This window comes from Neofelis nebulosa, chromosome 2 (assembly GCF_028018385.1).
Source record: "Neofelis nebulosa isolate mNeoNeb1 chromosome 2, mNeoNeb1.pri, whole genome shotgun sequence".
Lineage (NCBI taxonomy): Eukaryota > Metazoa > Chordata > Mammalia > Carnivora > Felidae > Neofelis > Neofelis nebulosa.
This window is the reverse complement of record NC_080783.1, coordinates 44,692,647-44,711,732: the sequence shown is the minus strand read 5'-3', so window position 1 is coordinate 44,711,732 and position 19,086 is coordinate 44,692,647. Positions and strand designations below refer to the sequence as shown.

At 34.6% G+C, this 19,086-nt stretch overlaps 1 protein-coding gene across 1 annotated transcript in view; it reads right to left on the bottom strand.

Moving 5' to 3' along the window:
- HIBCH (3-hydroxyisobutyryl-CoA hydrolase) overlaps positions 1–19,086 on the bottom strand; it is a 122,182-nt gene that overhangs the window by 53,089 nt on the left and 50,007 nt on the right. The window contains 3 exon segments of the mRNA XM_058711192.1: positions 8,779–8,831; positions 14,661–14,741; positions 17,663–17,747. Coding sequence (XP_058567175.1) covers positions 8,779–8,831; positions 14,661–14,741; positions 17,663–17,747 — 219 coding nt within the window.

Here is a 19,086-nt window from a genome sequence, read left to right as displayed (position 1 = left end):
TTCCCATAGTTTCTCAGTTTTAACACTACTGTCATATTGTATGTTATGGAACTCATTAAGTATAACTCAGTTCAGCTTCATATTCAGTTATAAACTGAGATTTTTAGATAAATATTTATAAAATAGTTTTCTACAGTTGATTAAGGTCAATAAAATTTTCAGAATCCGACTTCAGTGATCTTAAGAGGGTGAAGATCTGAACAGAGTTTAACAGACTGAACTAAGCCCTACCTGCTAAGGGAACAAATAATGGAATTCAGGGCTTGCCAAATTGGGCCCCTCAATGCAACACCCTAGGAGTTAAGGTGACCTGAATCCAGACCAGCCATCACCTGGAGTGAAGCCCAGCTACACATCCTTCCATCCCTGACGGGATCTAGATGATTGGAATTACTAGTGCTCTCAACCTAGACACCTGCTAGAAACAAAGGCACATCTTCCTTGAAGGAAGATAATGTCATCCTAGGACTCAAATAATAGTCAGTTAGAAGTAACTAGCCCTGATTAGAAATAATCCAACATATAAGAAAGGACAACATGACTAACACCAAAGAGAAACAATACACAGCAGATTCACAGGGCATACAAATTTGGATTTGTTATAGCTAACCATTCTATAACTATGAAATGTCCTTCTATATCAAATAAGTTTGTCATAAAATTTACCTTGTTATTAAAATATGTCAACTGTCTTTTAGTTTAGTGGTGGTATGGTATCTATTTTACATTTAACCCTTCTGTGCTTTTATTTATGGTGTCCCAAGCACTCGGACATTCTTTTTTACTTTTATTAATAGTAAACAATCATCACTGCAGTACTGTGCCCACCTTGTGCTAATAAAGTAAAATGAATTTGATCCATTTTTACAACCTAGTATAAAAATGCTAATAGGGACAAACAAAAAACAACTAAACAATATATGAACGTAGTCAAACTCATACTGCCATAAGAATAACAATTACTTATTTAAATTTTATAATCTTTAAAGGCAAAATTTAGGCAATCTAAGACTTTTTTAATTAAGAGACATAGATGAGTTTTTAGACTGTTTGATAGATGGAAAAAGCTGACATAGCTTTATTTAAGGCTTTTTACAAAGATCTTATAATTACTTAAAAAGCACAGTTAAATTCTTTACAATGCAAATATGTTAATTAGCAACTAGAAATAAGCACCACTTATATATTTCCAGATAATATTACTATTTGAGACAAAAACATTGTAAAAATTGATAATTACAAGAATATTTAAAGTTAACCTAAGATATAGTCAACCATTCCATTATCATATTTATTTTTTTATGTTTATTTTTGAGAATGAGAGAGAGACAGACAGAGAGCGAGCAGGGGAGGGGCAGAGAGAGAGGGAGACACAGAATCCAAAGGAGGCTCCAGGCTCTGAGCAGTCAGCAGAGTCCAACACATGGATCCAACTTGTGAACAGTGAGATCATGACCTGAGCCAAAGTTGGACACTTAACTGACTGAGCCACCCAGGTAGTACCCATGATTTATGTTAATGGGAAGATTATTCTCTCCAGAAACAAACAAGGACACATGTGGAACAATTTATTTTGGTGCTTGAAAAAGAAATGTTCCAGATAATAGTATTGTATTAGTGTTAAATTTCTTGATTTTGGTGTCTTTATTCTTAGGCAATATGCACTGAACAATTTAACAATAGTTATCATGTCTCTAACTTTCTCTCAAATGGTTAAAAAAATTCTTCACAGATAGATGCAGAAGAGAGGAAGAGAGAATGATAAACATATGTGGAAATAACAGGGAATATGACAAATACATAGGAGTTCTCTGTACTGTTATTGCATCTTTTCCGTAAACTTGAAGTTGTTTCACAATAAAAATGCTTTTCTAATTAAAAAAAAAAATTAAAATTAAAATTAAAATTAAATGTTACAGAGTAAACAGAGCCAACAACCACCGGTTAAGAAAGCAACTAACCGAGAAAGGCACACAATGGGATGATGTGACTAATGCTTATACAAAGAGTCATGGATTTAAATTCTAATCAGGGAGAATGAGGAAGCTCCTGCCCAGAATGAACACTGCATCACAGTATCGGAGAGTATGTGAGAGTCCTCTCTCATCATCATTCAGGGTTTGAAACAGTGCTTTCAAATAGGTATAAGTTTCTGTTAGAAATTCAAACAGGTTTTTCATTGTACATTACTTCACTATAGTATAAAAGTTAATATCATAAATATACAATAAGTTTCATAAAGTATCTCTGGGACCACATGCATTAGATTAGCAGTCTGATCAGCAGTCTCCACAGTGAAAACAAAGACTTTATTATGCTTCTCGCATTAATATTAATAGGCTAGTACTGCGTATTAATGATACTAATACATTGATTACATAATGTTAATGTATTTTAACTCCCCCTGCTTTGGATGCATAATTCATATTATTTCTGAATGAAAATTATATTCAGCAGAACCAAACAATCGAGATAAAAATATTTATTTAGATATTAACAGTCTACCATTCTTCAGGTATAGTTTTACTTTAAGTAAAAAAGCCAGAGGGATACTTGAAAGTTGCTAAGAGAGTAAATCTTAAAAGGTCTCATCACAAGAAAAAAAAGACTTTTGTTAACCATTTGTGGTGATGGATATTAAATTATTGTGGTAATCATTTTGCAGTAGATACACATTCCAAATCATTACACAGTACACCTAAAACTAACACAATGTTATAGGTCAATTATATTTCAGTTTAAGGAATAAATGAATTTTGGCACGTCATACCTTAAAGCATAAATTTGAAATAACTTAAAAATATTCAAGGTTTTTTTTTTTTTTACCTCAATGAGCACATTCCTCAATATATGCATATTTATGAATTATATATGTACACGTGTCCAACTATAACATATACGTATCTGTAACATATTGCACATTTCATTTATTTATTTATTTTTGAGAGCATGAGAGAGAGAGAGAGAATCTTAAGCAAGTTCCACCCTCAGCACAGAGCCTGATGCAGGACTTGATCCCACAACTACGGGGATCGTGACCCAGCTGAAGTCAAGAGTAGGATGCCCAACTGACTGAGTCACCCAGGAGCCCCAGCTCATGCTATATTTATACACTTAACAGAAGTTTAAAAAGAAGTTCTAAGAAACCACTGCTTTATATCATATACTTAAACAAAAAGGATTATTACACTAGGAGTACTCTTACTCGACATTTGATTTACCAAGGATTTCTATTAATTCTGTAAAGCATATTAACTAATGTCCATATTAACTAGCACCTGAAAACTACTCTCTGGCTACTTTTTGATACAATTTCATACTACAATCTGTGGAGTTTAGAGTTTATGAAATGTTAGTCATATGTATTTCTAGTCTGTTTATGCCAGTTGTACTTGTATAGTAAGTATGTGCTTTAAATAAAATTCATTGTAAACTGATAAGAGTATAAAAATAAAGAGTTGGTTCTATGAGAACCAGGTTGAATACTCTAGAAAAATACGAAAAAGACAAGTCACTAAAAAGATTTGGTATAGGGGAAAGAGAGTAATTATTTAAACTGGCTTTATCTTTAGTAATATTGTTATTCTAAAACTAGTATATGTATTAGGACACAGCAAATCTGTAATGGTGTTAACATTATTTAAAAAAAAGATGTTTAATATAAAAAAGATACCAATATCAAAGAAGTAAAAATCTAAATTTGAATAGATGTATTAACTCAGGACCTATCTTCTCTTAAAAACAAGATCTGTATTCTTAGTTCTGTTCACTGAAAGAGTGTAGAAACAATTATCAACTTAACTAGTGCCCAGGCTGTTACTGCTAACTACCATTTTCTACTAGAAGTAACCAGAGCTGTCTTGGAGAAACAGCTGACTTTCAGGTCTGGGGAATGCAGCATACAAGAGGAACCTAGGATATGCTCTTTACCACAAAACAAAGAAACTATCAAAGACTTCTGGGGCACAGTAGCCAACTTGAAATTTCCCATGACAAGGCCATTCTTCTAATTTGCCTCTTCTGGACCCCTTTTATTCAGTGCCTTTTAGAGGGTCCTTATTCTGCCCCTGGCCAATAAACATTGGGTGTTTTTTGTTTGTTTTAGGATTCCATTCTGGACTTACTTTAGTTGTCACTCTTTCTGTCACATTTCCTTGCATAATCTTTTCTATTGTCAAGTTTTCAATACAAGGCAGCTCTAAGAAAATGAATTTCTGAAAAAAATCCTCAGATTCTACAAAACTGCACAGAGCTTACAGGAAAAATAGAGTTTGGGCAGTCTGCTCAAAACCTACGCAACTTTGTAATCTGAATGCTAACGGAAACTGTAAATGGTCTCAGGGACCTGATCTAGATCACCCAGTCAGGCATCTCATTATAAACAAAGAATACCAGAGCAGATATTTAAAATGCACAAAAATAAAGTGGAAACAATGGCAACACTTTAATCAGGGCAGGACCAGCAGGTGTGGAGAACAAAGCAGGTAGAAGTGCAACTAAAAGCCAGTGGGGCTGCCCTTAGACATCCAAGTGCCGGGTGTGTGTGTGTCGGGGGCGGGGGGGAGGGTTGTGGGGTATGGGGGATAGCTTGTGGTGGAAGCTGCCCAACAAGTATTTAATTTTCTTAACATATAGACAAGAGAATTCCTATTCACTGTACATCAACAGATCTAAGCACTTTTTTCCTGCATAGCTGATGATTATATATTTATTGCCACTATCCTATCTCCCCTTGTCTAGAAAAAAACCCTGCATATGAACCAACACAACTTTTACATTATTGCTAACATGATTTCACCACTTACCAATCACTTATGAGCTAATTCATGCTCCAGAAGCACACACTGTAGAGCATACTGTGCCTACACAAGTCCCAAACTTCTTGCCCAGGCAACACCCTGCTTTTCAGACTTGCATAACCAACACTTTTGTTCAGACACAACCCACCCATGTGGATAGTCCACAGGCATTTCACATTTAACAAGCCCGAAATTAAACTCATCTCTGTTCACCCTCCCGTCTACACCGCCTGCCATTCTTCCTCCAAAATCTCAATGAACAGTCCACCCTTCATTCGAGTGCCCACACTAGACCTGGAACTCAAGCTTGCGTCCTCCTCCTCTTTACCCTCCCATGTTCTAGCCCTCATCAAATCCCAAGTCTCCTAAATATTGCCCATAAATCTAATTTTCAGGTCCTTGATGCTACCCTAGTCCAAAATCACCATAATCTCTCACCTGGATCCCTGCAATAACTTGCTAAACAATCTCTTTACTTCCAACCCTAACCCCCTCCAATCTGTTCTTCCCACAAGAGACTTATCTTTCTAAAATGCAAACCTGATCAAGCCATCTCCCCATCTAAAAGCACTTTAAAGGCTCTCCTTACTGATTTTAGGATAAACTACCCGACATAGCTTATATAAAAGGACTGATCTAGCTTCTTGCTTACCTTTCTGGCCTCAGACTTTAACCACTATCTCCTTCACACTCCAAAATCCAGGCACACTGACGTTTACCCAAATACACATTCTCTCATCTCCTTTGACATATGTCTCTATCTTCTCATTCTGCCCACTGTCCTTCCACACATCAACCCCTTACACGCATTAGCAATCATATTTCTCCACTATTCCCAACTTGTTCTTTCCTGACTGCTGATAGAACTTCCTCCAAGATGCTTCCCCTACACCAGCCCTTTCACTAAAGTACTCGCACATATTCACACAGTTGAGGATGGTACTGTTGTGTATTTCCAGAATACCTGTCCCTGCCTCTCTCTACAGGAAGCTCCATAAGGAAAGAAAACATATCTGCCTTGTTTACTATTTTAGCCCAGAGTCTAACCAGTATTTCGCACACATAGATCAACTTTTGATGGTTGGGTGAAATAGTGGAGAATAATCTCAAATAATGGCTAAAATCATAACGAACCTCTTGTTAACATTAAACCTCTTAAGTCAATATATCGGTAGGAGAATGAGCTCATCTTAAGGGCAAGAGGAGCTCCCTCCCCCTTTCTTTTTAGTGCAATAATCTGATGGCAAAATAAGGAACCGAGCCCTCTAGACCACAAATCATTCAACCCAACATGGTGTATGGATGACATGGTAGATGAAACAGAGGCAGGGTAAGGACGGCACAGGGAGGAGGTGCCTGCCTCTTGACCAAGAACCCAGGGGAAATTCACAATTAAAAACAAAATGAACCAAAATCCTATGAATATATCCACAAGAAAGGGCCAAGGAAAGAAGAACTCCCTGTAGATCTGAGAATCTGCAAGTCTGCAGAAGTTGCCAAGAATACCCATACTCCTAGAAAGTCAAAGTTCTATTTCTCAGAACTCAATACCTTAAAATGGTGGATAAGGGAGGCAACAAAGCCAAGGTCCTGGGAAGGAAATACAAGCACCTCCCAATTCTGCCTTTAGATATCCCTGAGTCAGGGGGAAAAGAATAAAGTGGAGAATCAAGGGTTCTATCTAATAAGACAGACAAGGGGTAAAATAGAGTTAAAAAGTATAGGAACTTCTGTTAGAGGATAATCCATTGCAACTTCAAAAATACAACCCAATGTTTACCTATGAAAAAGGCTGAGAAACTAAATGACCCTAAACATTTACTATCAGAAATTGTGCAACTAAAAGACATCCTAACTCTCCCCTAAAAAGGCATAAGGAAATCATAGAATACCATAGGGAGAGAGGGAGACCCTACCCCTCTCTATCAAGACAAAGAGGATAATCACCCACACTGGAAGAAAGTTCAACATGAGCACAGATAAAAATGAATGCATATAAGCACATATTCTACACACTTTGAAATCCAATGGAAATTTCCTAATTCTTCCTTTCACAGCCCCTGCAGTCTCATACCCCTGTCTATGCCTTTAAACTTTAAATTTTCCATTATATCGATCATAAAGCCTTTTGGCTAGCAGCATCTTAGGACACTTTGAGAGATACAACAATACCATACTGCACCATATTTTGAGTTGGGGGGGAGCGAACTTTATTTCTATTATAAAATGCATTGTGGGAAGAGAAGAGAAAGAAGGAATGGAGAAAAGGAGAAGAAAGGAAGGAAGAAAGAAATTTTAAAGCTCTTTAAATCCAGTTCAGTTGAGAGGGAAATGGGGATGGAACTACACATACAGAGAAAATTTTAAAGATTTGTCTCTGTTCTATATCTACTTAAAATTAATATTGATTTTTTAGGCATTTTCCTTTCTATATATACATATATATTAATGTGAAAAAATATGAATTTAGATGTTTAAAGAGAAAAGGAATTAAAAATATGTCTTTCTGGGAAACAGAATGACCTATTCTTTCAAACTGCTCATAATAAAAAATTGTTAATCTATTGCAAAAACACTGGAATGACATAATCTTCAACAATTTTGAGCAACTAAGTGAAGAAGCACTTAGCAAACATTTTTTATTTTACCATAGACTAAAATATGGAGTAAAGTTTCAAATTTCTGAAATCTAAAACATAATGGAATATAGCCATCCCTTCTACAAAGTTTCATGCTACTTACTCTTCATGACGGAGAACATAAGTAAAATTGTTACTTTCCTTGATTGGGAAAAAAAAAAGTTTATATAATAAAAAGAAAAAAAACCACAAAAATAAAAGCAAGCTCTATGGTGCCATCTTTTGGATTGTTCAAGTGTTCTTAACATGTTAGTAAGAATGCCCAATATTTTTTTTATTTTCATTTTTTTCCTGGTTCCTTCCACATTCACAAGGCAGCTCTTCCTTCAACATTTCCATTATTTTCCTTCCCTTTATTCTGCAGTATTTTTTCAGGGATTTTCTTCCCCAGTATTTGGACAAAGAAAGCAGGATCAACCCATGCTCAGTAACTGCCAACAAACCAAGAAGGACATGTGGCCCGTTGATCCTACTTTCTAATCACAGCTGTTAGTAGAGTCCCTTCCCAAAATGATGTGCAAGATCTAAGCAATTCCCAGTGCCCAAGAGGCTTTATTTAGTTTGGTTCTACCAGAAAAAGAGGGGTCTTCTTATAGTCCCAAAGACTAAATCTCTGAAACACTGAACATGGAATCTTTGAAATTCTGCCCTTTGGCCTCCTACAACCTACTTAAATCCTTTCTTTTCTTGCCATGAAGGTACATTCTGACCTCTCACTTTCTTAAAGGCTTGTCTTTGGTATAGCCAGTGCCATGCAATTTTCCATTTTTTCTGTAATTATTTCATGTTTTTCCAAGTTTATTCAAGGCCAAAAACATTTAAGACTTCTTTGTAACTGCACAGACACAAAATAGATATTTGTAACTGATAAGAAACACAGTTTCCGAAAACTTCATAAAGTACCCAAACACTTTCACTGAGGTGAGATTTTGTGCAATAGATACAATTTAGGCAAACACATCCCCAACCACTCAGTCTAAGAAAACCTTAACATTCCAGTTGCTTTTCTGAAGCTGTTGGAAGAAGTTTATTTATAAGTAGAAAAAAACACTCTATGTAACAACAAAAAATTCAATTGTTCTGTTGGTTAAAAAAGCTTGCTAATTCAAGAAACTAAAATAGTATATAACATAATTAAGAACATATTCTTTTGGGTGGAAATAAGTCTAAAAGTGTTATATGCAAATATTATATCCTAAACCTAGAAAGCTCCAAAATCCAGACATGATTTTGTTTCAATGAGTTCTGCCATATTACATTAATCATCTCACTTCTGATTAATAATGACTTATTTTTAATAAACTCACATATCAATGATGCGTGTAAAAGAGTCTACTCACCCCACCCATTGTAATTCCATGAATAAGTGCAACATATGGTTTCTGGCAAGAACCTAAAAGAAACAGAGCTATAATTAGTTACAATGTTTAAAATATATTCACTTTTTCAAAAATCACATATTACATTAACTCTGAATATTTTCCCTAGAAAAATTTTGTGAGAAATACCAAAGTAGCTAAATATATGGCTTGTAAAATATGTTTTTAAAATGTCAATTTCTACACAATCCTGATCATCTATTTAATTTAGCAATTCAACACTTCAATTTCAAACAAAATGAAAGCCTTTTATAGCTCAGCCATTGAAAAATGTAATTAAGATTTACTTTATAAGCCATGGCTGTTTATGTACACAGTTGTATTCAAAGGAATGTAATTTGTTTTCAATACATCTAAAGTATTTGGATACAAAGAGAAGTGCAGCATACAGTAAAAAGCAAGGACTGGGAGTCAAAAGACCCAGATTCTAGTCTCAGCTTTGTCATTAACTATATCCAACTATATTCAACATATATGCTGGCATCAGATGTACCCCACCCCCCGACATGTACACACATACATATTGGCAATTCAACACATATATAGCTTTTGGTATACATACACACATACACAAGTTAATGTATATGCACATATCATATATGTGTATGTGATACACATGTAAGTTTCCTCATCTATTAAACAATGAGAATATTAAACAATGAGAATATATGGCCTCAGAAGTTCCTTTCAGCTCAAAAATTCTGTAAAATTTTACTCTGTTCCTTTCCCTTTTTTCTTTTTCCTCTGAGAGGGGGAGTTGCTTATAATATAACAAAAATGTAAATCACTGAGCTTCTGTTACAGCTTGTTGCCAATATTACTTCCTTAGTGAAGACCACAAAAAAAAAACTTCAGTTTTTTTGGTTTCTCTTTTGGACTTTATTTTTTTTTCTTTTTGATTGAAGTGTAGTCAACATACAATGTTCGTTATATTAGTTTCAGGTGTAAGACATAGTGACTCAACAAGTTTATATACATTATGCTACGGTCACCACCATTGTAGCTACCATCTGTTACCATGGAATGCCACTATAATATCATTGACTATATTCTCAATGGGCTGTACCTTTTATTCCTGTGACTTATTCATTCCATAACTGGAAGACTATATTGCTCACTCCCCGCTTCACTCATTTTACCCATGCCTCTACCCTCTTTACCTCTGGCAACCATCAGTTTGTTCTCTGTATTTATGGGTCTGTTTCTGCTGTCTGTTTATTCATTTGTTTTTTAGATTTCACATATAAGTGAAACCATATGGGATTTGTCTTTCTCCTTTTTCATCTAGCATAATACCCTCCAGGTCCATCCATATTGTCACAGATGACAAGATATCATTCTTTTTTTAAGGTTGAGTAATATTCCATGCAATGTAGAAGGGTAAAACTACAGTTTTAACACATCTAGCAGTTCTGTAAATGTTTCCAATTTGCCAAATAAGCCATCAGAGCACAATTCCAAAATTAATTTAATTCTGATTGCATATTTGCAAGGACTTCCACAGCCTTCAGTCTTGAGCTAGAATTCCCTTCAATCTTGAACTGCAATTCCCTATGGAACTCTAATTCCCTAGAAACTATGGAACGAAGTTTCTCTATTGAGATGGAGATACACAATCCCCCCATTTCAGCTACAGATATATATATTTCAGATATAAAACATTAGAAGCTAATTGATGCAGTGCATAAAGCCACAATCTGTCAAATTCCTTATTAGCTAAAATAGGTCACTACAATGTATAGAAATTAAACCTTGAACGCTTCCTATTTTTTTACCCAACTGCTTCAAGGTTTTCTCCTATCTCCTTTTATTTAGTATAGAACTGCACTAATATAGTAGCCACTAGCCAAATGTAGCTATTGAAATTAAAATTAATTGCAGTTAAGTAAAATTTAAAATTCAGTTTCTTGCTCACACTAGCCCCATTTCAAGTTCTCATTAGCCACATGTGGCTGGTAGCAATCACGTTGGACAACACAGAAACAGAATAATTTCATCATTGCAGAAAGTCCTATTGGATATCACTGGTATAAATTTTCAAAATGAGTAAGCCATTCTAAGTAAATCTGATACACAGAATTTGAGACTTAAAGAAGTGAGAGATGTCCATTCAATCCAGCTCACTGAGTTAAATCAAGAAACAGCCTCTTTTCCCCACTCCTACTTCAAAGATATATAAATTCTAGGGAAAAAAAATTTTTTAATGTACATCCAAGTTCAAAGCCAAAGGATATCCATCAGTGCCATAACAAACCCAAAATCAATAGCTGAGGAGAAGCTACAGCCAATAATTGTGAGTGAGCATGTATTTATTTTAAGTCAGAAAGAAATTCTAAAGGTGCCTGGGTGGCTTAGTCGGTTAAGCCTCTGACTTCGGCTCAGGTCATGATCTCGTGGTTTGTGGGTTCTAGCCCCATGTCAGGCTCTGTGCTGACAGCTTAGAGCCTGGAGCCTGGTCTGGATTCTGTGTCTCCCTGTCTCTCTGCCCCTCCCCTGCTCACACTCTGTCAAAAATAAACAAACATTAGAAAACAAAATTTTTTTAAATAAATTCTAGGCCATATAGTTTATGAAATGGACTACCTGCATAAAAGCTCATGCTAGGAAGAGCTATTAGATATGCAAAACATGACTAGAAAACCCATCTGCTGAGCCAGGAAGTCAATAAATTCCTTCCAGGAGAGGGAGAGAAAAAGCATGCTCAAGTACAGGACAACAAGCACCACCACTACCACTGAACAAAAAAAATCAAAACACCCCTAGCAAATTTGCAATAGAAGTAATATCCATAACCTGGTAAAATAAATAAATAAATACATACATACATACATAAGTAAATGTCTACAAAAAGATAATACTAAAAATTAAAATTGTAAAAGCTTTCCCATGGACATCAGAAATAACACTACAATCATTCAACATTGTAACAGAGGTCCTATCCCCCAAATATAGGAAAATTCATAATGTAAAAACTGTAGAGACAGAGGTGAAACAAAATTATGTGCAGATGGTATAACTGCCTATGTAGAAAAGCCAAGAGAATCTATAGAAGTATCATTAGAATAACAAATTTCAGCAGGGCTGCTAGATATAAGAACCAAATTTAAATTTCAAATCACTTCAATATGCCAAAGACAGTAAATTACAAAATTTAACGGTAAAAATTACAACTAAATGTAGTAACAAAAAGTAAGCTACCTAAGAATAAAACTTCAAAAAAACAAAAAAACAAAAAAAGCAGGAAGATCTTTATGAATAAAGTTACAAAACATTATTCAAGGATATAAAAAGTCAAATCTGATGAAAAGTTCCAAATTGGTTTAGGGTAATAGTTACCCAAGTTTACTAAAAGTTATTGAATTATATTTGAAATGGGTGAGTTTCATGGTATGCAAACTATTAACTCCACAAGTTTTTATGGGTTCATACAGATATGCCACACGCATAGATGGGAAGACTCAATGTGCAAGACGTCAATTTACCCTAACCTATAATTGTCATTCCAATCAAAACCTCAATGGAATCTTCTGTAGAGCCAGACAAAATAAAACTAAAATTCTAAAATTCATATGTAAGATCAAAAGCCTAAGTGTAGCCAAGACAATTCTAAAAGACAACAAAGGCAACTTACACTACTAGATAGAAACATATCTTACAGCTGTAATAATTGTGACATTGTAGTTTCATCATAAGTATAAATAGACCACTGAACAAAGAAGCCCAGAAACAGACCAGGTCACATATAAGAACTTGATACCTGACAGAGGTATCATTAACATCAGTGAAAAAGGCATGAGATTTACACATAAAAGAAAACACAACATCTGGCTTTCTAGCTGAAAACTAAAAGTTAAAGGATGTCACATGCAAAAAACTACCCCACGTACATTAAAGACTTAGAGTACAAAGAAACAAAATATTGAAACTATTAAAAGAAAATATGACAACATCTTAATAACCTCAGTGTTATTACATGGTTTAATGCAAAAAAGCATAAATCATAAAGGAAAAGAATGGATGCATTTCAACTCATCAAATAAAAACTTAGATATACCAAAAAATAACCTGAAGTAGCAAACAGAGAGAAGTATCTATAGTTTACAAAAACGAGGAATCCAGAACACATAAAGACCTACACAATCAGTAAGAAAAAGACAATCCAACAGAAAGATGAAGAAAGGATGACACTGAAAAGAAAATCTAAATGATTACTTAAGAAAACACCTTCTATCAGGGCGCCTGGGTGGCTCAGATGGTTGGGTGTCCGACTTCCGCTCATGTCATGTTCTCACGGTTCATGGTTCGAGCCCCGTGTCGGGCTCTGTGCTGACAGCTCAGAGCCTGGAGCCTGGTTCTGATTCTGGGTCTCCCTCTCTCTGGCCCTCCCCCAGCTCACGCTCTGACTCTCTCTCTCAAAAATAAATAAACATTAAAAAAAAAAAGAAAAAAAAGAAAACACCTTCTATCTCACCAATATGCAATGAAATACAAATTAAAGCCACAGTAAGATATTAAACATGCAAAGTTTAACACAAAAAAATGATGGAAACAACATGCAAAAAATAAAGTCTTGTACTTTAGAGAAGAATCTGGAAACAGCTGAAGACCTATAAACTATGATCCATCCATTCTGCTTCTATTATTCCTAAGAAACTTTTGTACATAGACACTAAGGGGACCATATCTGTATTAGTAAAAATTTGAAATAACCTAAAATATTAATTAATGTAGAACAGAAAAGTAATGTGGGATACATTCATAATACAGAATACTACCCAACAGTTTCGTTCCATGTTATTAAAAACAACTTATGCACTGGTATACATAGTAAGATGTTACTTCTATAAATTTCAAAACCACACAGTAATACTACTTCTGTTCATAAATATACAGTAAAAATATTAAGTATGGTCTAGTAGAATACACTAAAAATTAACGACAACAGTTGCTCCTTGAGGAGAGATAATGGTTGCTTCTGGGGAGAGAAAAAAATGGCACTAAGGAAAACAACAGAGCCAACTAAAGTATAAGTTTAAAACATGTAGTATTTTGGGGTGCCTGGGTGGCTCAGTCGGTTAAGCGGCCGACTTCGGCTCAGGTCATGATCTCACAGTCTGTGAGTTCAAGCCCCGCGTCGGGGTCTGTGCTGACAGCTCAGAGACTGGAGCCTGCTTCAGATTCTGTGTCTCCCTCTCTCTCTGACCCTCCCTCATTCATGCTCTGTCTCTCTCTGTCTCAAAAATAAATAAACATTAAAAAAAAAATTTTTTTTAATAAATAAATAAATAAATAAATAAAAAACATGTAGTATTTTATCTCTTCTAAATAAATCTTAAAACATCAAGCAAAAATAAAATATTAATGTCTGTTCATTCTGGCTGGTGGGTACACAATTATTTATTATATTATTCCCTGCAACTTAACATTTGAAGCGCATGCTTAATAAAAGTACTGCTTCACTTCCAATGAAACCTGGAACATCAACTATAAAGGTATTTTCATCCCAGAGTTCCTGAAGAATTAGGAAACGGTACTTCATTTTACAGAGAAAACTGAGGCCCAAGATTTTTGTTTTCTAAGAAAGCCAGCGATATAATCAGAATCCATGTTTTCATACTGAGTGTAGGACATACAGTAACTAAGTATAGCTTACTAATATTAAAGTATGAATTGTTCTGGAATGAGCAGTCAGAATAGTTCAATCAGCTTTATTTATGCCTGACATATAGTCTATGAAAGAGTAGAAAGAGTAATAAGAATGTCTACTGATTGTATCTTTAACAATTTACACTGCAGCTTATATCTTGATTCCATTTTTAAAGCTCTCAGAGGAACACACATACCAATGGCATTGTTCAGCCTATATTCTTCTCTAAAGAAATCTTGACTTATCTTCTGGTCTGCCCTTCCAGCTTCTGAGATCGCTACAAAAAAAAAAAAAAAAAAAAAAAAGGAAGATAAGGGAAAAAGATTGTAATTTTTTAATAAAGTGCTTTCTAGTTAACACTGTCAAAGAGAAAGAGAATAAACTTAAAATACTGTGATATTAAGTACCAGGGGAAACTCTAGAATGGTTTGTTAAAGTTTTGAAGTGCCCTTGCCACAGACACAGCCCCAGATCCATATTCTAAAGTCAAAACTTCAAGGCAAAAATTCTTAAGAATTTCTTACAAAGTGCTATACCTAATTTAGAACTTATATATTGCTACCATTTTATTTTGACTATTTTCTATAGCACCCAAATAAAGATTTGCTGGATATACATTTCCAATGGTAACATATCTTAACACAAAGTACATTATACATACACACAGAGAAATATAAGCACGTATGTGAATGCGTACTCATGTACCCATACACACAGTGCAATATATTCTGTCTAGTTAAATATTTCTGCCACATTCATTTCATCATGAAACACTGAGCACCCACTGTATTCCTAGTCCAGTCAATGTTAAGACTACTACCAAACCATTCTCTTCCATATACTGTAAGATTATATGCCTTTCCTCTTTAAGTCTTTTTAATGTTTTTTTTTTAAGTGTCTTTTTTATTTATCTTTCAGAGAGAGACACAGTGCAAGCAGGAGAGGGGCAGAGAGAGGGGGAGAGACACAGAATCTGAAATAGGTTCCAGGCTCTGAGGTGTCAGCACAGAGCCCCATGCAGGGCTCAAACTCGGGAATGGCGAGATCATGGCCTGAGCCCAAGTCAGACGCTCAAACAACTGAGTCACCTAGGCACCCCTTCTAAGAATTATCTACTAAAATACAAATAAAAATATAAACATATTTCTTCTATGGGAAAGAGTTACCTAAAAATTGTTGACTATAGGTATTTAGACTAATTGTAGAAAACTGATATATTTTCCTTCAAAATGTTCCAAATGTTGACTTCTTTTCCTGGTTTTTAAAAGAAAGATTTGGTGTCTATTTTTTTGTCATTAATGGTATTTCACTGATATACGCATGCCCCCAAACCCTCATCTATTATTTCTTACTCAGTTCTTACCACTATTTAGCAATTCTAAAATGACAAAAGTGCAAATTATATTGCCTATGGAATGAAGCTGTTACCTCAAAAATCTTTGATTTCCTCTTTATCTTATTCTAATCAATTAATTCCATAGAAGTTAAAATTAAATGAATAGCATTTAAAAAAAATTTTTTTTCTGAGTGCCCACTTATCATCTTGGACTAAATAAACATCTTTAAAGCAACTAAATTTCCTGGAATTGAAGACCACTTCTTTATACACATAGACTAAATCTGTAACTTGTAACTGTACCTCCAAATATCAATATATATATATAATTATATATATATACATTTACATATATATATTTATATATATAATATAAAGTTAAATGTGTATGTAAAAATAGCTCACAGTTAGAAGAAGCTAAAAACAATATGTAAGGTTCTGCCTATCTGTAAACTATGAAGATCATAGGCTCAACTCCACAATAAAGGTTAGCTCCATGCTGAAAAACATTTTTTTAAATATATTCATGTTGTGGGCAAAACAATAAATTCAAACACAATTCAGTTAACAAATCTATCTAAGCAACTGAAATTTTAACACTCAAGTTACTTTAAATTTAATAGGTATCTAAATGTCCAACAACTGGCGAATGGATAAAGATGTGGTTTATATATATAATGAAATACTACTTGGCAATGAGAAAGAATGAAACCTTGCCATTTGCAGCAATGTGGAGGGAACTGGAGGGTATTATGCTAAGTGAAATAAGTCAGGCAGAGAAAGACAGATACCATATGTTTTCACTCATATGTGGATCCTGAGAAACTTAACAGAAGGCCATGGGGGAGGGGAAAGGGGGAAAAAAAAGTTACAGAGAGGGAAGGAAACAAACCATAAGAGACTCTTAAATACTGGGTTGATGGGGGGTGGGGGAGAGGTGAAAGTGGGTGATGGGCAATTGAGGAGGGCACCTGTTGGGATGAGCACTGGGTATTGTATGGAAACCAATTTGACAATAAATCACATTTAATATTAAAAAAATTTAATAGGTACCTAAAATTATATCCTAAATCAAGCTTGTTTTTCCTATTCCAAATACAATAGAAACAGTACTGCCTTAACACAATACAAAAATAAATAAATAACACACACACGATAAAAACTCAAGGAAAAAAAACCATCCCTGAACTCTACCAATTTCATTACAAAGTGTAAAAACAGTTTCAGTATATATTAAATACTGAAATATCATCACCAGTGGTGATGATAAATACGTGACTTTGATCCTGAGAATATACATTTCTTCTTTCTTTTGCCTTTAATAGTTATATGTATACAGATTGACCTAAAGAATTAGAAAGGAGAATTAATCTTTTTATCTCATTTCAACGTTTCTAAACATCTGTAAAAATATATTGACAATAGGATAAATGTATAAGTACATTCTTGCTTTGGGATCATGAACTGGGGAAAAGCACAAGAACAGTCAAGGAGATATGTGAAAGAATGTCATATTTGGACAATGACAAGTCACTCAACATGGCCAGATTGTCAGGTTATAGAACAAATTGAATTGCTGAATACCAGCTAACCTAGAATAAAAAGTGGACTCACACACCATAACTATATATTTTGTTTAGGATGATTTAGGTAGAAAGACAGAATATATGAAGGGCACATACATAGTTTAAAAAAATGCTATTCTCATTTTTCTAATATTAACTACAAAAGCTAAGACATTATAATAAAAAAAAAATTCTAAGTAAAGCAAATTACAAAGTACTACAAAAATTTCCTGTTGGTTTTATCAGTTCTACTCAGGGAAAAAAGCATTTAGGTTAAGAGGAGGAAAAAGTTTTTACCTCTGATATCACCCCCAGAACAGAAAGCCTTTCCACCAGCTCCTTTTATAATGATCATGAAAGTTTCAGGATCTTGTTCCCAATTCTATCCAAATTGAAAAGAAAATGGGAAAAGCATACTATAAATGAAAACTCATTTAAAAAATCTATATGCATTTATATACACATATGGATACACACATATACATGTATAGATAAATATATGTCAATACGCATAAAGTACAAGCTTTATTAAGTACATCCAAAAGAATGGATCCTAACTTCATTTTCTTTTCTGACATAAATTGGAGACTATTCCAACAAAGTTGCTAGATGAATACACTTTGTGATCCAAATTGTATGATGATATCTGAAGAAATCTTTGCCATGACAACTTTGACACCAAGATGAAAGAAGATGGGCTTAAATATACATCCCAGAAGCTTATAAATCTGGTGAACAAATCAGTCCAAGGACTGTTGATAAACTGAACAAGAACCTTTCTATTGTGGTAATATAGGGCTCCAACCTACTGACAAATTTATAAGCAATAGAATGAAACCACAATACTGATTAGATCTTGAAGTGATTTGAGGTTGGCAGGGGCAACTATAAATAATCAGGATGAAAGAATCAAGAGCCAAGGGCAATTCAAAAGACTATTCACTAAAACATCAGTTAACCAGAGACAAAAAATTAACAGGAGCTGTATAAATTCTACACTTGAGAATAAAAATATAAACACACAAGGAAGAGATGTAGCTGGATGGATGTGGCTGTCCAAAAGACTAATGCAATATTGGACTACATTAATAGAAATATGGCATTCTAACATGGAAGTTTCTACTTTCTTCCACTCTGGTCCACTCCAACCTGAAATACTTGATTTCTCTTTATTACATTTAAAGACATATTATAAGGTATCCCAAACGGACATAAGGAAATAGAAGACAGACTCATCAAATGAAAAATTAAGGAACTTGTAACCAGGGGAGAATTAGTCTTTGAGGCTGACCATATTAGGTACACCATTTCACTTCACAATAATCCTGTGAGATATTATAATCCCCATTTCACGGCTGAGGTAAATGAAGGACAGAGAGATGAACACTCCCAAGCTGAAGAGTTAATAAACAGAAGTCCAAGTTTCAAACAAAGTAGTCCAACTACAAGTCATGCTTTTCCACAGCACCATGCAGTTCACTTAGAATAGAAAAGCTTATAGTCTTCTCTAAGAATCATGTCAGAATGCTGTCACATGGAACGTTAGATTTGTATACTCCTGTACCAAGAGGCAGAACTATTATCACTGGTTAAAAGGTCAGAGAAGCAGAGTGGCAAAACACAGGAAGAAACTCAGAGCTATGGAAAAATGGAAGGAGCTCTCAGGAGGTCATGAAGTCCCTGTCATTAGGGACGCTTCAAGATAATCACATAGGGAAAGG